Below are 14272 nucleotides of genomic sequence, written 5' to 3'. Positions count from 1 at the left end.
TAAATATATTAATTATTTTTCAACACTTTAAATGACCTACTAATGTTCCTGCAAAATGGTTTTAAATGCAGTAGTTTATAGAAATATCATTCGGAGGCAACGAATCCAAAAGAACCTTCCTTTGGGTACTAAGAAAAACCTAGCAATGTTATATTTTAGTCATGTAAATATTTAAATTTTAGGCAACAGTTTAAATGTCTGCTGGTGTCCCTGCAAATACGTTTAAGTAGTAGCAAAATGGTTTTAAAAACGGCACTTTATAGAAATTTTATTCAGAGGCAAAAAATACAAAAAAACCTTTCTTTAAGTGCTAAGAAACAACTAACAATTTTTTATTTTAATTATATAAATATATTAATTATTTTTCAACACTTTAAATGACCTACTAATGTTCCTGCAAAATGGTTTTAAATGCAGTAATTTATAGAAATATCATTCAGAGGCAACAAATACAAAAGAACCTTCCTTTGAGTGCTAAGAAAAACCTAGCAATGTTATATTTTAATCATATAAATATTTAAATATTAGGCAACAGTTTAAATGTCTGCTGGTGTCCCTGCAAATACGTTTAAGTAGTAACAAAATGATTTTAAAAACGGTACTTTATAGAAATATTATTCAGAGGCAAAAAATACAAAGAACCTTTTTTTAAATGTTTCGAAAAACCTAACAATTTTTTATTTTAATTATATAAATATATTAATTATTTTTCGACACTTTAAATGACCTACTAATGTTCCTGCAAAATGGTTTTAAATGCAGTAGGTTATAGAAATATCATTCAGAGGCAACGAATCCAAAAGAACCTTCCTTTGGGTACTGAGAAAAACCTAGCAATGTTATATTTTAGTCATGTAAATATTTAAATTTTAGGCAACAGTTTAAATGTCTGCTGGTTTCCCTGCAAATACGTTTAAGTAGTAGCAGAATGGTTTTAAAAACGGTACTTTATAGAAATATTATTCAGAGGCAAAAAATACAAAAAAACCTTTCTTTAAGTGTTAAGGAAAACCTAATAATTATTTATTTTAATTATATAAATATATTAATTATTTTTCAACACTTTAAACGACCTACTAATGTTCCTGCAAAATGGTTTTAAATGCAGTAGTTTATAGAAATATCATTCAAAGGCAACAAATACAAAAGAACCTTCTTTTGAATGCTAAGAAAAACCTAGCAATGTTATATTTTAATCACATAAATATTTAAATATTAGGCAACAGTTTAAATGTCTGCTGGTGTCCCTGCAAATACGTTTAAGTAGTAACAAAATGATTTTAAAAACGGTACTTTATAGAAATATTATTCAGAGGCAAAAAATACAAAGAACCTTTTTTTAAATGTTTCGAAAAACCTAACAATTTTTTATTTTAATTATATAAATATATTAATTATTTTTCGACATTTTAAATGACCTACTAATGTACCTGCAAAATGGTTTTAAATGCAATAGTTTATAGAAATATCATTCAGAGGCAACTAATACAAAAGAACCTTCCTTTGAGTGCTAAGAAAAACCTAACAATGTTATATTTTAATCATATAAATATTTAAATATTAGGCAACAGTTTAAATGTCTGCTGGTGCCCCTGCAAATACGTTTAAGTAGTAGCAGAATGGTTTTAAAAACGGCACTTTATAGAAATATTATTCAGAGGCAAAAAATACAAAAAAACCTTTCTTTAAGTGTTAAGGAAAACGTAACAATTATTTATTTTAATTATATAAATATATTAATTATTTTTCAACACTTTAAACGACCTACTAATGTTCCTGCAAAATGGTTTTAAATGCAGTAGTTTATAGAAATATCATTCAAAGGCAACAAATACAAAAGAATCTTCTTTTGAATGCTAAGAAAAACCTAGCAATGTTATATTTTAATCATATAAATATTTAAATATTAGGCAACAGTTTAAATGTCTGCTGGTGTCCCTGCAAATACGTTTAAGTAGTAGCAAAATGGTTTTAAAAACAGTACTTTATAGAAACATTATTCAGAGGCAAAAAATACAAAAAACTTTTCTTTAAGAGCTAAGAAAAACCTAACAATTTTTTATTTTAATTATATAAATATTTTAATTATTTTTCAACACTTTAAATGACCTACTAATGTTCCTGCAAAATGGTTTTAAATGCAGTAGTTTATAGAAATATTATTCAAAGGCAACAAATACAAAAGAACCCTCTTTTGAATGCTAAGGAAAACCTAGCAATGTTATATTTTAATCATATAAATATTTAAATATTAGGCAACAGTTTAAATGTCTGCTGGTGTCCCTGCAAATACGTTTAAGTAGTAGCAAAATGATTTTAAAAACGGTACTTTATAGAAATATTATTCAGAGACAAAAAATACAAAAAAGACCTTTCTTTAAGTGTTATGGAAATCCTAACAATTATTTATTTTAATTATATAAATATATTAATTATTTTGCAACACTTTAAATGACCTACTAATGTTCCTGCAAAATGGTTTTAAATGCAGTAGTTTATAGAAATATCATTCGGAGGCAACGAATCCAAAAGAACCTTCCTTTGGGTACTAAGAAAAACCTAGCAATGTTATATTTTAGTCATGTAAATATTTAAATTTTAGGCAACAGTTTAAATGTCTGCTGGTGTCCCTGCAAATACGTTTAAGTAGTAGCAAAATGGTTTTAAAAACGGCACTTTATAGAAATTTTATTCAGAGGCAAAAAATACAAAAAAACCTTTCTTTAAGTGTTAAGGAAAACCTAATAATTATTTATTTTAATTATATAAATATATTAATTATTTTTCAACACTTTAAACGACCTACTAATGTTCCTGCAAAATGGTTTTAAATGCAGTAGTTTATAGAAATATCATTCAAAGGCAACAAATACAAAAGAACCTTCTTTTGAATGCTAAGAAAAACCTAGCAATGTTATATTTTAATCACATAAATATTTAAATATTAGGCAACAGTTTAAATGTCTGCTGGTGTCCCTGCAAATACGTTTAAGTAGTAACAAAATGATTTTAAAAACGGTACTTTATAGAAATATTATTCAGAGGCAAAAAATACAAAGAACCTTTTTTTAAATGTTTCGAAAAACCTAACAATTTTTTATTTTAATTATATAAATATATTAATTATTTTTCGACATTTTAAATGACCTACTAATGTACCTGCAAAATGGTTTTAAATGCAATAGTTTATAGAAATATCATTCAGAGGCAACTAATACAAAAGAACCTTCCTTTGAGTGCTAAGAAAAACCTAACAATGTTATATTTTAATCATATAAATATTTAAATATTAGGCAACAGTTTAAATGTCTGCTGGTGCCCCTGCAAATACGTTTAAGTAGTAGCAGAATGGTTTTAAAAACGGCACTTTATAGAAATATTATTCAGAGGCAAAAAATACAAAAAAACCTTTCTTTAAGTGTTAAGGAAAACGTAACAATTATTTATTTTAATTATATAAATATATTAATTATTTTTCAACACTTTAAACGACCTACTAATGTTCCTGCAAAATGGTTTTAAATGCAGTAGTTTATAGAAATATCATTCAAAGGCAACAAATACAAAAGAATCTTCTTTTGAATGCTAAGAAAAACCTAGCAATGTTATATTTTAATCATATAAATATTTAAATATTAGGCAACAGTTTAAATGTCTGCTGGTGTCCCTGCAAATACGTTTAAGTAGTAGCAAAATGGTTTTAAAAACAGTACTTTATAGAAACATTATTCAGAGGCAAAAAATACAAAAAACTTTTCTTTAAGAGCTAAGAAAAACCTAACAATTTTTTATTTTAATTATATAAATATTTTAATTATTTTTCAACACTTTAAATGACCTACTAATGTTCCTGCAAAATGGTTTTAAATGCAGTAGTTTATAGAAATATCATTCGGAGGCAACGAATCCAAAAGAACCTTCCTTTGGGTACTAAGAAAAACCTAGCAATGTTATATTTTAGTCATGTAAATATTTAAATTTTAGGCAACAGTTTAAATGTCTGCTGGTGTCCCTGCAAATACGTTTAAGTAGTAGCAAAATGGTTTTAAAAACGGCACTTTATAGAAATTTTATTCAGAGGCAAAAAATACAAAAAAACCTTTCTTTAAGTGCTAAGAAACAACTAACAATTTTTTATTTTAATTATATAAATATATTAATTATTTTTCAACACTTTAAATGACCTACTAATGTTCCTGCAAAATGGTTTTAAATGCAGTAATTTATAGAAATATCATTCAGAGGCAACAAATACAAAAGAACCTTCCTTTGAGTGCTAAGAAAAACCTAGCAATGTTATATTTTAATCATATAAATATTTAAATATTAGGCAACAGTTTAAATGTCTGCTGGTGTCCCTGCAAATACGTTTAAGTAGTAACAAAATGATTTTAAAAACGGTACTTTATAGAAATATTATTCAGAGGCAAAAAATACAAAGAACCTTTTTTTAAATGTTTCGAAAAACCTAACAATTTTTTATTTTAATTATATAAATATATTAATTATTTTTCGACATTTTAAATGACCTACTAATGTACCTGCAAAATGGTTTTAAATGCAGTAGTTTATAGAAATATCATTCAGAGGCAACTAATACAAAAGAACCTTCCTTTGAGTGCTAAGAAAAACCTAACAATGTTATATTTTAATCATATAAATATTTAAATATTAGGCAACAGTTTAAATGTCTGCTGGTGCCCCTGCAAATACGTTTAAGTAGTAGCAGAATGGTTTTAAAAACGGCACTTTATAGAAATATTATTCAGAGGCAAAAAATACAAAAAAACCTTTCTTTAAGTGTTAAGGAAAACGTAACAATTATTTATTTTAATTATATAAATATATTAATTATTTTTCAACACTTTAAATGACCTACTAATGTTCCTGCAAAATGGTTTTAAATGCAGTAGTTTATAGAAATATCATTCAAAGGCAACAAATACAAAAGAACCTTCTTTTGAATGCTAAGGAAAACCTAGCAATGTTATATTTTAATTATATAAATATTTAAATATTAGGCAACAGTTTAAATGTCTGCTGGTGTCCCTGCAAATACGTTTAAGTAGTAGCAAAATGATTTTAAAAACGGTACTTTATAGAAATATTATTCAGAGACAAAAAATACAAAAAAGACCTTTCTTTAAGTGTTATGGAAATCCTAACAATTATTTATTTTAATTATATAAATATATTAATTATTTTTCAACACTTTAAATGACCTACTAATGTTCCTGCAAAATGGTTTTAAATGCAGTAGTTTATAGAAATATCATTCGGAGGCAACAAATACAAAAGAACCTTCCTTTGAGTGCTAAGAAAAATCTAGCAATTTTATATTTTAATCATATAAATATTTAAATATTAGTCAACAGTTTAAATGCCTGTTAGTGCATATATATCTAAGTAGAACAAAATGGTTTTATAAACAGTAGTATACAGAAATATCATTAAGAGGCAAAAAATCTTAGTTTGAATGTTAAAAAAGCTAGCAATTTTTTATTTTAATCATATAAATATTTAAATTATTAGTCAACATTTAAATGGCCTGCTAATGTTCCTGCAAATATGTGTAAGTAGTACTGTTACAAGTTCTAGGTAAATATTGATTTCTAAATTAGTCTACTGGCCTTACAACTGTTAAATATTACGCAACACATTTTTAAAACAAAAACAACATCAGGAACTGGCTGCACTCCAGTTTCGAAACGAAATTAAAATGCAGGAAACGTTTAAAAAGGGCTACGACCAAGAAAGTAGTACCGAATAGAGAAAGTCCACGTTTATTCGGAGCAACGAAAATTAATTTATTCGAAAATTCGGTACTTTCATTTTTCGAAAAACAATCGCAGTTGAATTCCAATTTATTTATGTCAAACAATAAAATCCAATCGGACCTGCGTGGCAGCTCAAAAATGTGGGACACGGTATTTGCATTTCACTCGATTATGTAGGCAATATCAACAACCAATTATTTGCCACTTTATTATATATAGATTTATGCTTTTATTTTAAAAGCGGTTATTTTTACCTTCTCTGTATTACAACTGTTAAGTATGTTAATTCCTCTTTTTTAAAAAGAAAGTGTAACTCAACAACCTAATTGTGAGTTAACTGCTTTATTGATCTCCGATTGGAATGTTGTGGTTTTGGATCTTCACTATCTTCATCTTTGTGGTTGTGCACAATAAAACTCGTTGACATTTATAAATTAGTTTATTTAAAAAATGTTAATTTTCATATATGAAAATCACTGTAGACATCCAATAAATTATAAAGTTTTCCTAAATATAGTAATAAATAAATAAAAATAGTTCGCGGTATAATACAATAATAATTCTAAAATGTAATACTGCAGATCTTGACAGTCCGAGGGACTTGTTCAGTAACAAATACTCTGAATTTTGCAATAATAAATTTAGAAACATTCAATATTATTTACATGTGATCTATACCCTAACTACAAGACTAGTATCTGCACCGATGAAGAATATGGGCAGTAGAATCAGACCAATTCAAAAAATCACATAGAGAACACGCCTAAAGTTGACCACACACTTTCCAGTGCGTGGTCACCTTTAGCGCTTTCAACATTAATCAGTCGCGATCTTTTGAATTGTTCACAGAACTTGCCGAGCATGACTTACAACCACATTCAAGTAGCGTACTCTACACTGAATAACAAAAATCTAAAAATATAAAAAAATAACTTAGAATAAATAAAGGTTAGAATCATGCTGGCAACAGCGGAACTACACAGGCTGTCCACTAGCACGAGAAGTTGATGGATGAGTTAATAGTTTAACTAATGATTATGACATAGTGAAAAAAATTGTTGCACGCAGTTTTTCCCGCCATGCCAGTACGATGAAGGAAGTTTTGATCGGATCGCGCATCACTCGTTTAACCTGAACATCTTTGGAACCTTTGGAATACACTACTCAGTCAGGGTAATTCCAAATTGTCAATTTGCCACTTTCACAAACTCGGCGTTGTCGTAACCTCTAGCTCCAACGTAGGCAGATGCGACTCCTTTACGATCTATCGCACGTACACGAACGAACAGGAAGGCGGCCACCAAACTGGCCACGATGAGTACCAGCAACAGCATCACCAGACCGGCCACGAAACTCGGGACGGACATGCAGATCGTTTCCGGATCAGCGGACGATGCCGATTGGATCACTACAGTCTCGTTGCTTTGGGCCGAGTTCAGGGCGAAGTTTACGTCTCCTGGGGCTACCACTTGGATGGTACGACTAGTGTTGACGTCGGTCATTTCTTGTGCTTCGCGCTTGTAAACGTGACTGACCACAATGTTGTAAACTTCGGGGCTGCGTCTTCGTCTGGCTCCTTGCAATTCGGCCGGTAGGTTCTCGACGGATCTGGGCCTGCCTCCCAACGTGGCCAGGTTACCTTCGAATTCGTCGGCGATGTTGCTCTTCCTCTTCACCGTGTTGTAAGATCCGTGGTGGCCTGGTGGTGGTGGAGGAGGCAAGTGGATTTCGTTGCTGGTCTGGGCGGATACCTGAGGTGCGGGTGATGAGAGGTTTGGTGGGTTGGATGTGGAGGACGAAGATGTCTGTGCCTGTGGGGCGGGTACTACGTCGGGGTGTGGTTCGGAGTAAGATCCGGTGGGTCCTGGTGGGTTCCTTGGGTCAGGGAATGCTTGAGGAAGTCCATACTCGGCGGCTGGAGGTAAACCGTACTCGGAATTCAAGTCGCCGTGTCCTCCAAAGTCGCCGCTTCCCAGAGCGTTTCCTAGAGGTGGTGGGCCGTATTCGCTTGTCAATCCTAGGCCATGGCCGCCGCATTTCGGTTCCGGACAGTTATATCTGCATACTTGGATGACACATTGGAAGTGTACGTTCATGGAGTCGGGGAATTTGAAGGCTTGGAAGTAGGCGAACGACACCACTGAAGCTGATGGTCCGAAGTTCTTGATCTTCTGGAACTTGCTCATGATCTTAGGTCGTACCACGCAGCCGTACTGGTCGACAAGTTGGATAGGGGCACGTTTGCCGTCGTGAGCCACACAGTTACGAACCAACATGTCGAATTTGTTTTCGTCATCCTTGATAGCCAACACCATGGTCATGGTCTGTCCAATCTTGACAATGCCCGATACTTCGGAGGCCCAAGGTCCCTTTCCTACTTGAATTTGCATCCAGCATTGCAGGTTGTCTCCGAGGAAGTTGGCGGTAACAGCGTGGAGCATGTCGACTTGAAAGGGCCGAAAGGTGACCGCCTTCTCGTAAAAATCGTACCAGGTGCACCTCAACTTTCTGGCTTGATCCCAAACTTCCTGCACGTACGGATCGTATTGGATGATGATCGTGTTCTCGACGTAGCTTCCACTGGGTGTCGGTCCACCGTAGCTAGCCGCATTGTGGTTAGCTGACGAGGACATACCGCAACTGTTCAAGAAGATTTCGAAGGTAGCACTTAAATGCCCGGTTCCCGGCTTCAAATGCACACAATGTGGATCACTGTAGAAACCCTTCGAGAATATCATTCCGTAAAATGGTCGGTCGAATTCGATGTTGACTCGCATATGCGTCTTCTCGCACTGGACTTGCAGGTGCTTGATCTGGGGCATGTCGGGGGTTGCTAATGGCCATGGGTCGTCGCCGCCGCCGCCGCCTCCGGCACCTTGTAAAAGTGCGGGGGGTGCGTACCCCGGTCCTGACAACGGAGGGCCGTAAACCGCCCGGTGTTCCAAGGGGAGGGAGGCTGAGTCTGACAGGGGAGCATCGCAGCGGATTTCCTGAAATTAATATTTGATTAATCTGTTGATTTATATGTGTCTAATCAATGGTGTTTATGCAAAGTCTAATGACCTGAGTAATTGCATCTTTAGTCCAATAATGGAAGAAGTTACTTTGTTGCATTTATAATTACTATAACCATAAAAATAAACAGTAATAATAAGTGACGTCAGATAATTAAGACATTATTATAATTATTGGTATAATATTACTACATACATTGTTTATGTTTAAGTAAGGCGAGAGTAAACTGATCATTAGACTTTGCCCGAAAAGTGGTGATTGAATTTAGCTTACCCCTAGCAGTAATACAGCGTATATACCGAGGACGTAAAATTTAAATGACCTTGTCATGGTGCAGTGCCAGCGTACCTCAGATATCGGCTCTGAAATGAAAATAATGAAAGCACACGCCATTGAGAGACATGACAGATGTGTACGGAGTAAAGAAGACCATTTTATTCCACTCCTTCCCAACACCTGACAGCCAATGACCTACTGACACACTCTCCAAGCACAGTTTAGTGTCCCTCTTATAGTAAATGCATCCGTCGTTGAAATTTATTTTAAAAAATACCACAGGGTGATGAATTATCTCTGGTTAATCGTCAACCCCTTTACCAACCCCTTTGATTTGTCGGAAAAATCAATGACATAAATCGATAATTATTGTGTCATACAATATATTTAATAAATTTGGGATGACCTCAAGGAGACTGGAGAAAGTCAATTATCAATTAAACGCCGAATTTAACACCCAAATATTTAGAATGTATTCTTAATTCAATTTAAGAGAAAGTCCCGGACCAATTAGCAACAATCACATGCCATAATTCATAAATTTAACCCAGAAAGCCACAATTAACCATTAGATAGATGAACCCCGAGTTTAACGCTGGATGATTTTGGTCGCCTTGAACGTTTGTTTTGGACCACTTTCTTTTTATGGTACCACTAACCAATATAATTTAACCAGTCGACAAATTTAATCATAACAGTAAAACTAAGGAGCGAGAAAGTGAAATTTGATTTTTTCGGCGTAGTATTTCGATAGAGGACCCAAACCATGACCTTGTCTCATCGCAATCTGTTCCAATATTAGGTGAAATTCTCGATCTCGTAGAAAGTAGAACACCGTGATCTAACAACATCGTTGCTCGTCTGCAGCACGACGAGATCTCGACGCCTAAAATGCAAGACGACCGAGGTGTAAACTAATTAATAACCCAAACCGTTTGACCTTGTAAGAATTTCTTGTTGAGGTCAGCTCAGGTCCAGCCGTAATTCGGGATCCTTACGTGTTTTATAGAAAGTTACACATTTTTTTTTAAACAATAGAACTTGACAAATTGAGCTACTATTGTTTCAAAATTTTCTCCTTTTGTCATTTTTTGTTAAACAACCTGAACGACGTTTTCTATTGTTTATGTAATTCATATTGAACAATGGCCAGTAATTAGGTGGACGAAAAGTGTATTTTCAAAACATCGCGTTTCAAAAAAATCACGTGTGTTCTGAAATAATGAAATTACGAACTGTTAAACTATTAAAAAATGCATTCTCTAATAGCAGAGAAAAAGTAGTTCACGTTATGGTCAAGTGGTATGTTCTATATACTGCTTCCAATTATTTATCATAAATACCAATTTAATGCAGAAACACACTATATAATTGCCTTCTATGCCTTTCCATATTTGTTAAATGATCCAATAAAAGAATAATTTTAGATAATTTCTTTGGTCATCCACGAATTATTAATTAATTAAACAAATCTTAATTGATGTTAAATTAAAATTGTTGAGTGTAACGTTAACCGATTCACCTACTGGCAGATATTTTGAACACATTCAACATAATTAATTCTGGACCATTATATGAAATAATCAATGAATAATCTAGAGATTAGTAACAGTTAATCGAAACATGTGTTCAAGATTATTATTTGAGTTACAAATGGACTTAGCTGTGCTGACAACAAAAAATTAATAAATGTGAGTCAAAAATCATGCAATTAACGAGACCTGACACACATTTTAGTCTTAAGGAATCGTACGACAAAAGATGATTTAATTGGAAACTGATTCTTTAAAATCCACAGTTTTGTTAGCTTATTTCAATTTTAATTGAGGCAAAAATTACCGGAAATAAAAGCTTCGAATAAATGAGATATTGAATTTTTTAAATAAAAATCGCTGGATTAAAATGGTAAGTCAATATTTAGTAAAATAATTTAAACGGAGCCATTAAAATAAAATTGAACGGAAACGATAGCTGGAAACAATTGCATATTTTAACGAGGGTGGTTTGTGGAACTGTGGCTGCACACGCGAGACGTCGAAGACTGAGAGAGAGGAGCTAAGAAGTCGCGGCACAAAAAACAAGGAGAAAGAGCATAAACAGGGCGTTATTGATGAATGGTAGTGAGCAGTAGGCAGCATACACCTGTTTATAGAATGGAAGAAAGCGTACGCTTAGTACGGAAGTCTGACTGACACACTGCCTTGATCTCAATAATTCTCACCGTGTGCTAAAATGGATACTTTACACAGTGATGCCCATAGGCAAAATTCTATTGAGAACCCGTATGTGTGTGTGTGTGTGTGTGCGTTGACTCGATAATTATAACTTTAATTAACGGATTATTTTGTCTTAATTTTAACCAGTCCGTGTTTTTCGCGGGTAACCGGTCTGTGCCGTACGCACGGTATTGTGGTACTGTTTAATTGCGCCACAGGAAAAAAAACAGTAACACCATGCCTGAGTCTTCTGCTTGTGCGTGTTTTTCTTTCGGGCCTTAATCCACCGACACTGTGCTTGGGGGGGTGTGTCGTCTCCGGTACCAGTACTTACTGTAAATAATCCAATATTTGTTAAAAGTTCACAGCACTTGGTGTCAAAAAAAAAAAAGTTAATCCTTATCGCACTGAGTCCACAACCGAATGCACTAACACATAACCAAAATAAACAAGTTGATCCACTGCGAGAATTTATTGACACATACACGTAGTCGTGCTTCAGCTAAAAGTAATACAGTTTCAAATACACCGACGGTTTTATACGGATGTGAAAGTTTACGCCCCACTCTCTTCGTTCTTCGGCGGTTTGGTGCTTCAAAGTTTTCGGCGGACAAAGACGGCTCCGGATCCTATTCCCCGACCGTTGCGTACCACCAACACGGATTTAATTTTATTTTTTCTGTTTATTGCCTACATGACGCACCATGTCACTTTCTCGCGTTGCACAATCTAGATCCGCACTTGTGGGCGAATACTCACCCCGAATAGCGACACTTTCAGTTTTTGTCGTTTACGCAATTGGTTGTGCGTCAATGGATCTTTTTGCTGGGCCGCCGGGTCAATCATCCAGGATTCTTATCAATGACATGTATTGTTATGTATTTTTTGCGTCACCGGTTTTCTTTTCTTGGACGTTCGTATCTTAATTAATGCTAAGGTACTACTATAAAATTACACTTGGATGTTACTAGAATAAAGGTACTTGTTCTGTGGTACTGAAATTAGATAAAATGATGTACCACTTGAACTAAATAACTATTAAGAAGCATTACAGTGCAGTTTCTGTCTCTTATCAAATTAATCTTAATTTTAAGTAATTTATTGGTAAAAAGAGAAGTTGCTTCTAGTACAGTTTTAAGAAAGGCCCTAATACTGAAATTAAGGTGTAATGATTAGATTATTGGGACATATTTTTTGTGTGTCAAAATGGATTAAGTAACAATTAAGAAGTATATTTGAAAAATATTTTGTGGAAAAAAAGGATTTGAATGTTTCTAAAAGTAAGACGAGTTGATGTCCAGTTTAAATTTACCATCCAATAAATTAAAATTTTCTTCTTCTAGGTTTTATGGGTCTTTGAAGTGGAAATTTTATTCTATTTCATATTATTCTGACTCCCTTTACCAACAAGAATAGTAAACACTACAGTTTTCTTCCTTTGTTAATGAGGTCCTAAATTTAAGCAATTTTATTGACGAAAGAAGGGGTTTCTTCTAGTCTAGCTGTAAGAAAAACCTCAATACAATAGGTAAGGTAAAACAGATTAGAAAAAAACACTTTTCGTTGAAATATATTTTTTGTAAATGTGTCAAAATAAATTAAGTACCATTTAAGAAGTATATTTGCAAAATATTTTGTAGAAAAAAGGAAATGAATGTTCCTAAAAGTAAGACGAGTTGATGTCCAGTTTTAGGTAAATTTACCATGCAATAAAATAAAATTTTCTTCTTCTAGGTGATATGGGGCTTTGAAGTGAAAATTTTATTCTATTTCATATTATTCGGACTCCCTTTACCAACAAGAGTAGTAAACACTACAGTTTTCCTCCTTTGTTAATGTGATCCTAAATTTAAGCAATTTTATTGACGAAAGAAGGAGTTTCTTCTAGTCTAGCTGTAAGAAAAACCTCAATACAATAGGTAAGGTAAAACAGATTAGAAAAAAACACTTTTCGTTGAGATATATTTTTTGTAAATGTGTCAAAATAGATTAAGTATCATTTAAGAAGTATATTTGCAAAATATTTTGTAGAAAAAAGGATTTGAATGTTTCTAAAAGTAAGACGAGTTGATGTCCAGTTTTAGGTAAATTTACCATCCAATAAATTAAAATTTTCTTCTTCTAGGTTTTATGGGGCTTTGAAATGGAAATTTTATTCTATTTCATATTATTCTGACTCCCTTTACCAACAAGAGTAATAAACACTACAGTTTTCCTCCTTTGTTAATGAGATCCTAAATTTAAGCAATTTTATTGACGAAAGAAGGGGTTTCTTCTAGTCTAGCTGTAAGAAAAACCTCAATACAATAGGTAAGGTAAAACAGATTAGAAAAAAACACTTTTCGTTGAGATATATTTTTTGTAAATGTGTCAAAATAGATTAAGTATCATTTAAGAAGTATATTTGCAAAATATTTTGTAGAAAAAAGGATTTGAATGTTTCTAAAAGTAAGACGAGTTGATGTCCAGTTTTAGGTAAATTTACCATCCAATAAATTAAAATTTTCTTCTTCTAGGTTTTATGGGGCTTTGAAATGGAAATTTTATTCTATTTCATATTATTCTGACTCCCTTTACCAACAAGAGTAATAAACACTACAGTTTTCCTCCTTTGTTAATGAGATCCTAAATTTAAGCAATTTTATTGACGAAAGAAGGGGTTTCTTCTAGTCCAGCTGTAAGAAAAACCTCAATACAATAGGTAAGGTAAAACAGATTAGAAAAAAACACTTTTCGTTGAGATATATTTTTTGTAAATGTGTCAAAATAGATTAAGTATCATTTAAGAAGTATATTTGCAAAATATTTTGTAGAAAAAAGGATTTGAATGTTTCTAAAAGTAAGACGAGTTGATGTCCAGTTTTAGGTAAATTTACCATCCAATAAATTAAAATTTTCTTCTTCTAGGTTTTATGGGGCTTTGAAATGGAAATTTTATTCTATTTCATATTATTCTGACTCCCTTTACCAACAAGAGTAATAAACACT

General features: G+C 32.9%; 1 protein-coding gene across 1 annotated transcript; it reads right to left on the bottom strand.

The window, feature by feature from the left end:
* Positions 1 to 6201: 6201 nt before the first annotated feature.
* On the bottom strand, positions 6202 to 11751 carry LOC109599712 (uncharacterized). The gene is made up of 3 exons (XM_020015731.2): positions 11619 to 11751; positions 9066 to 9154; positions 6202 to 8767 (listed from the first exon to the last, which is right to left on the bottom strand). Exons 2-3 carry the CDS (start codon positions 9120 to 9122, stop codon positions 6965 to 6967), a joined length of 1860 nt encoding a protein of 619 aa, XP_019871290.1. The 5' UTR covers positions 9123 to 9154; positions 11619 to 11751; the 3' UTR covers positions 6202 to 6964.
* Positions 11752 to 14272: the final 2521 nt, after the last annotated feature.

Source organism: Aethina tumida, chromosome 1 (assembly GCF_024364675.1).
Source record: "Aethina tumida isolate Nest 87 chromosome 1, icAetTumi1.1, whole genome shotgun sequence".
NCBI classification, from domain to species: domain Eukaryota; kingdom Metazoa; phylum Arthropoda; class Insecta; order Coleoptera; family Nitidulidae; genus Aethina; species Aethina tumida.
The sequence above is the reverse complement of the archived record's forward strand: the minus strand, read 5'-3'. Positions and strand labels throughout refer to the sequence as shown.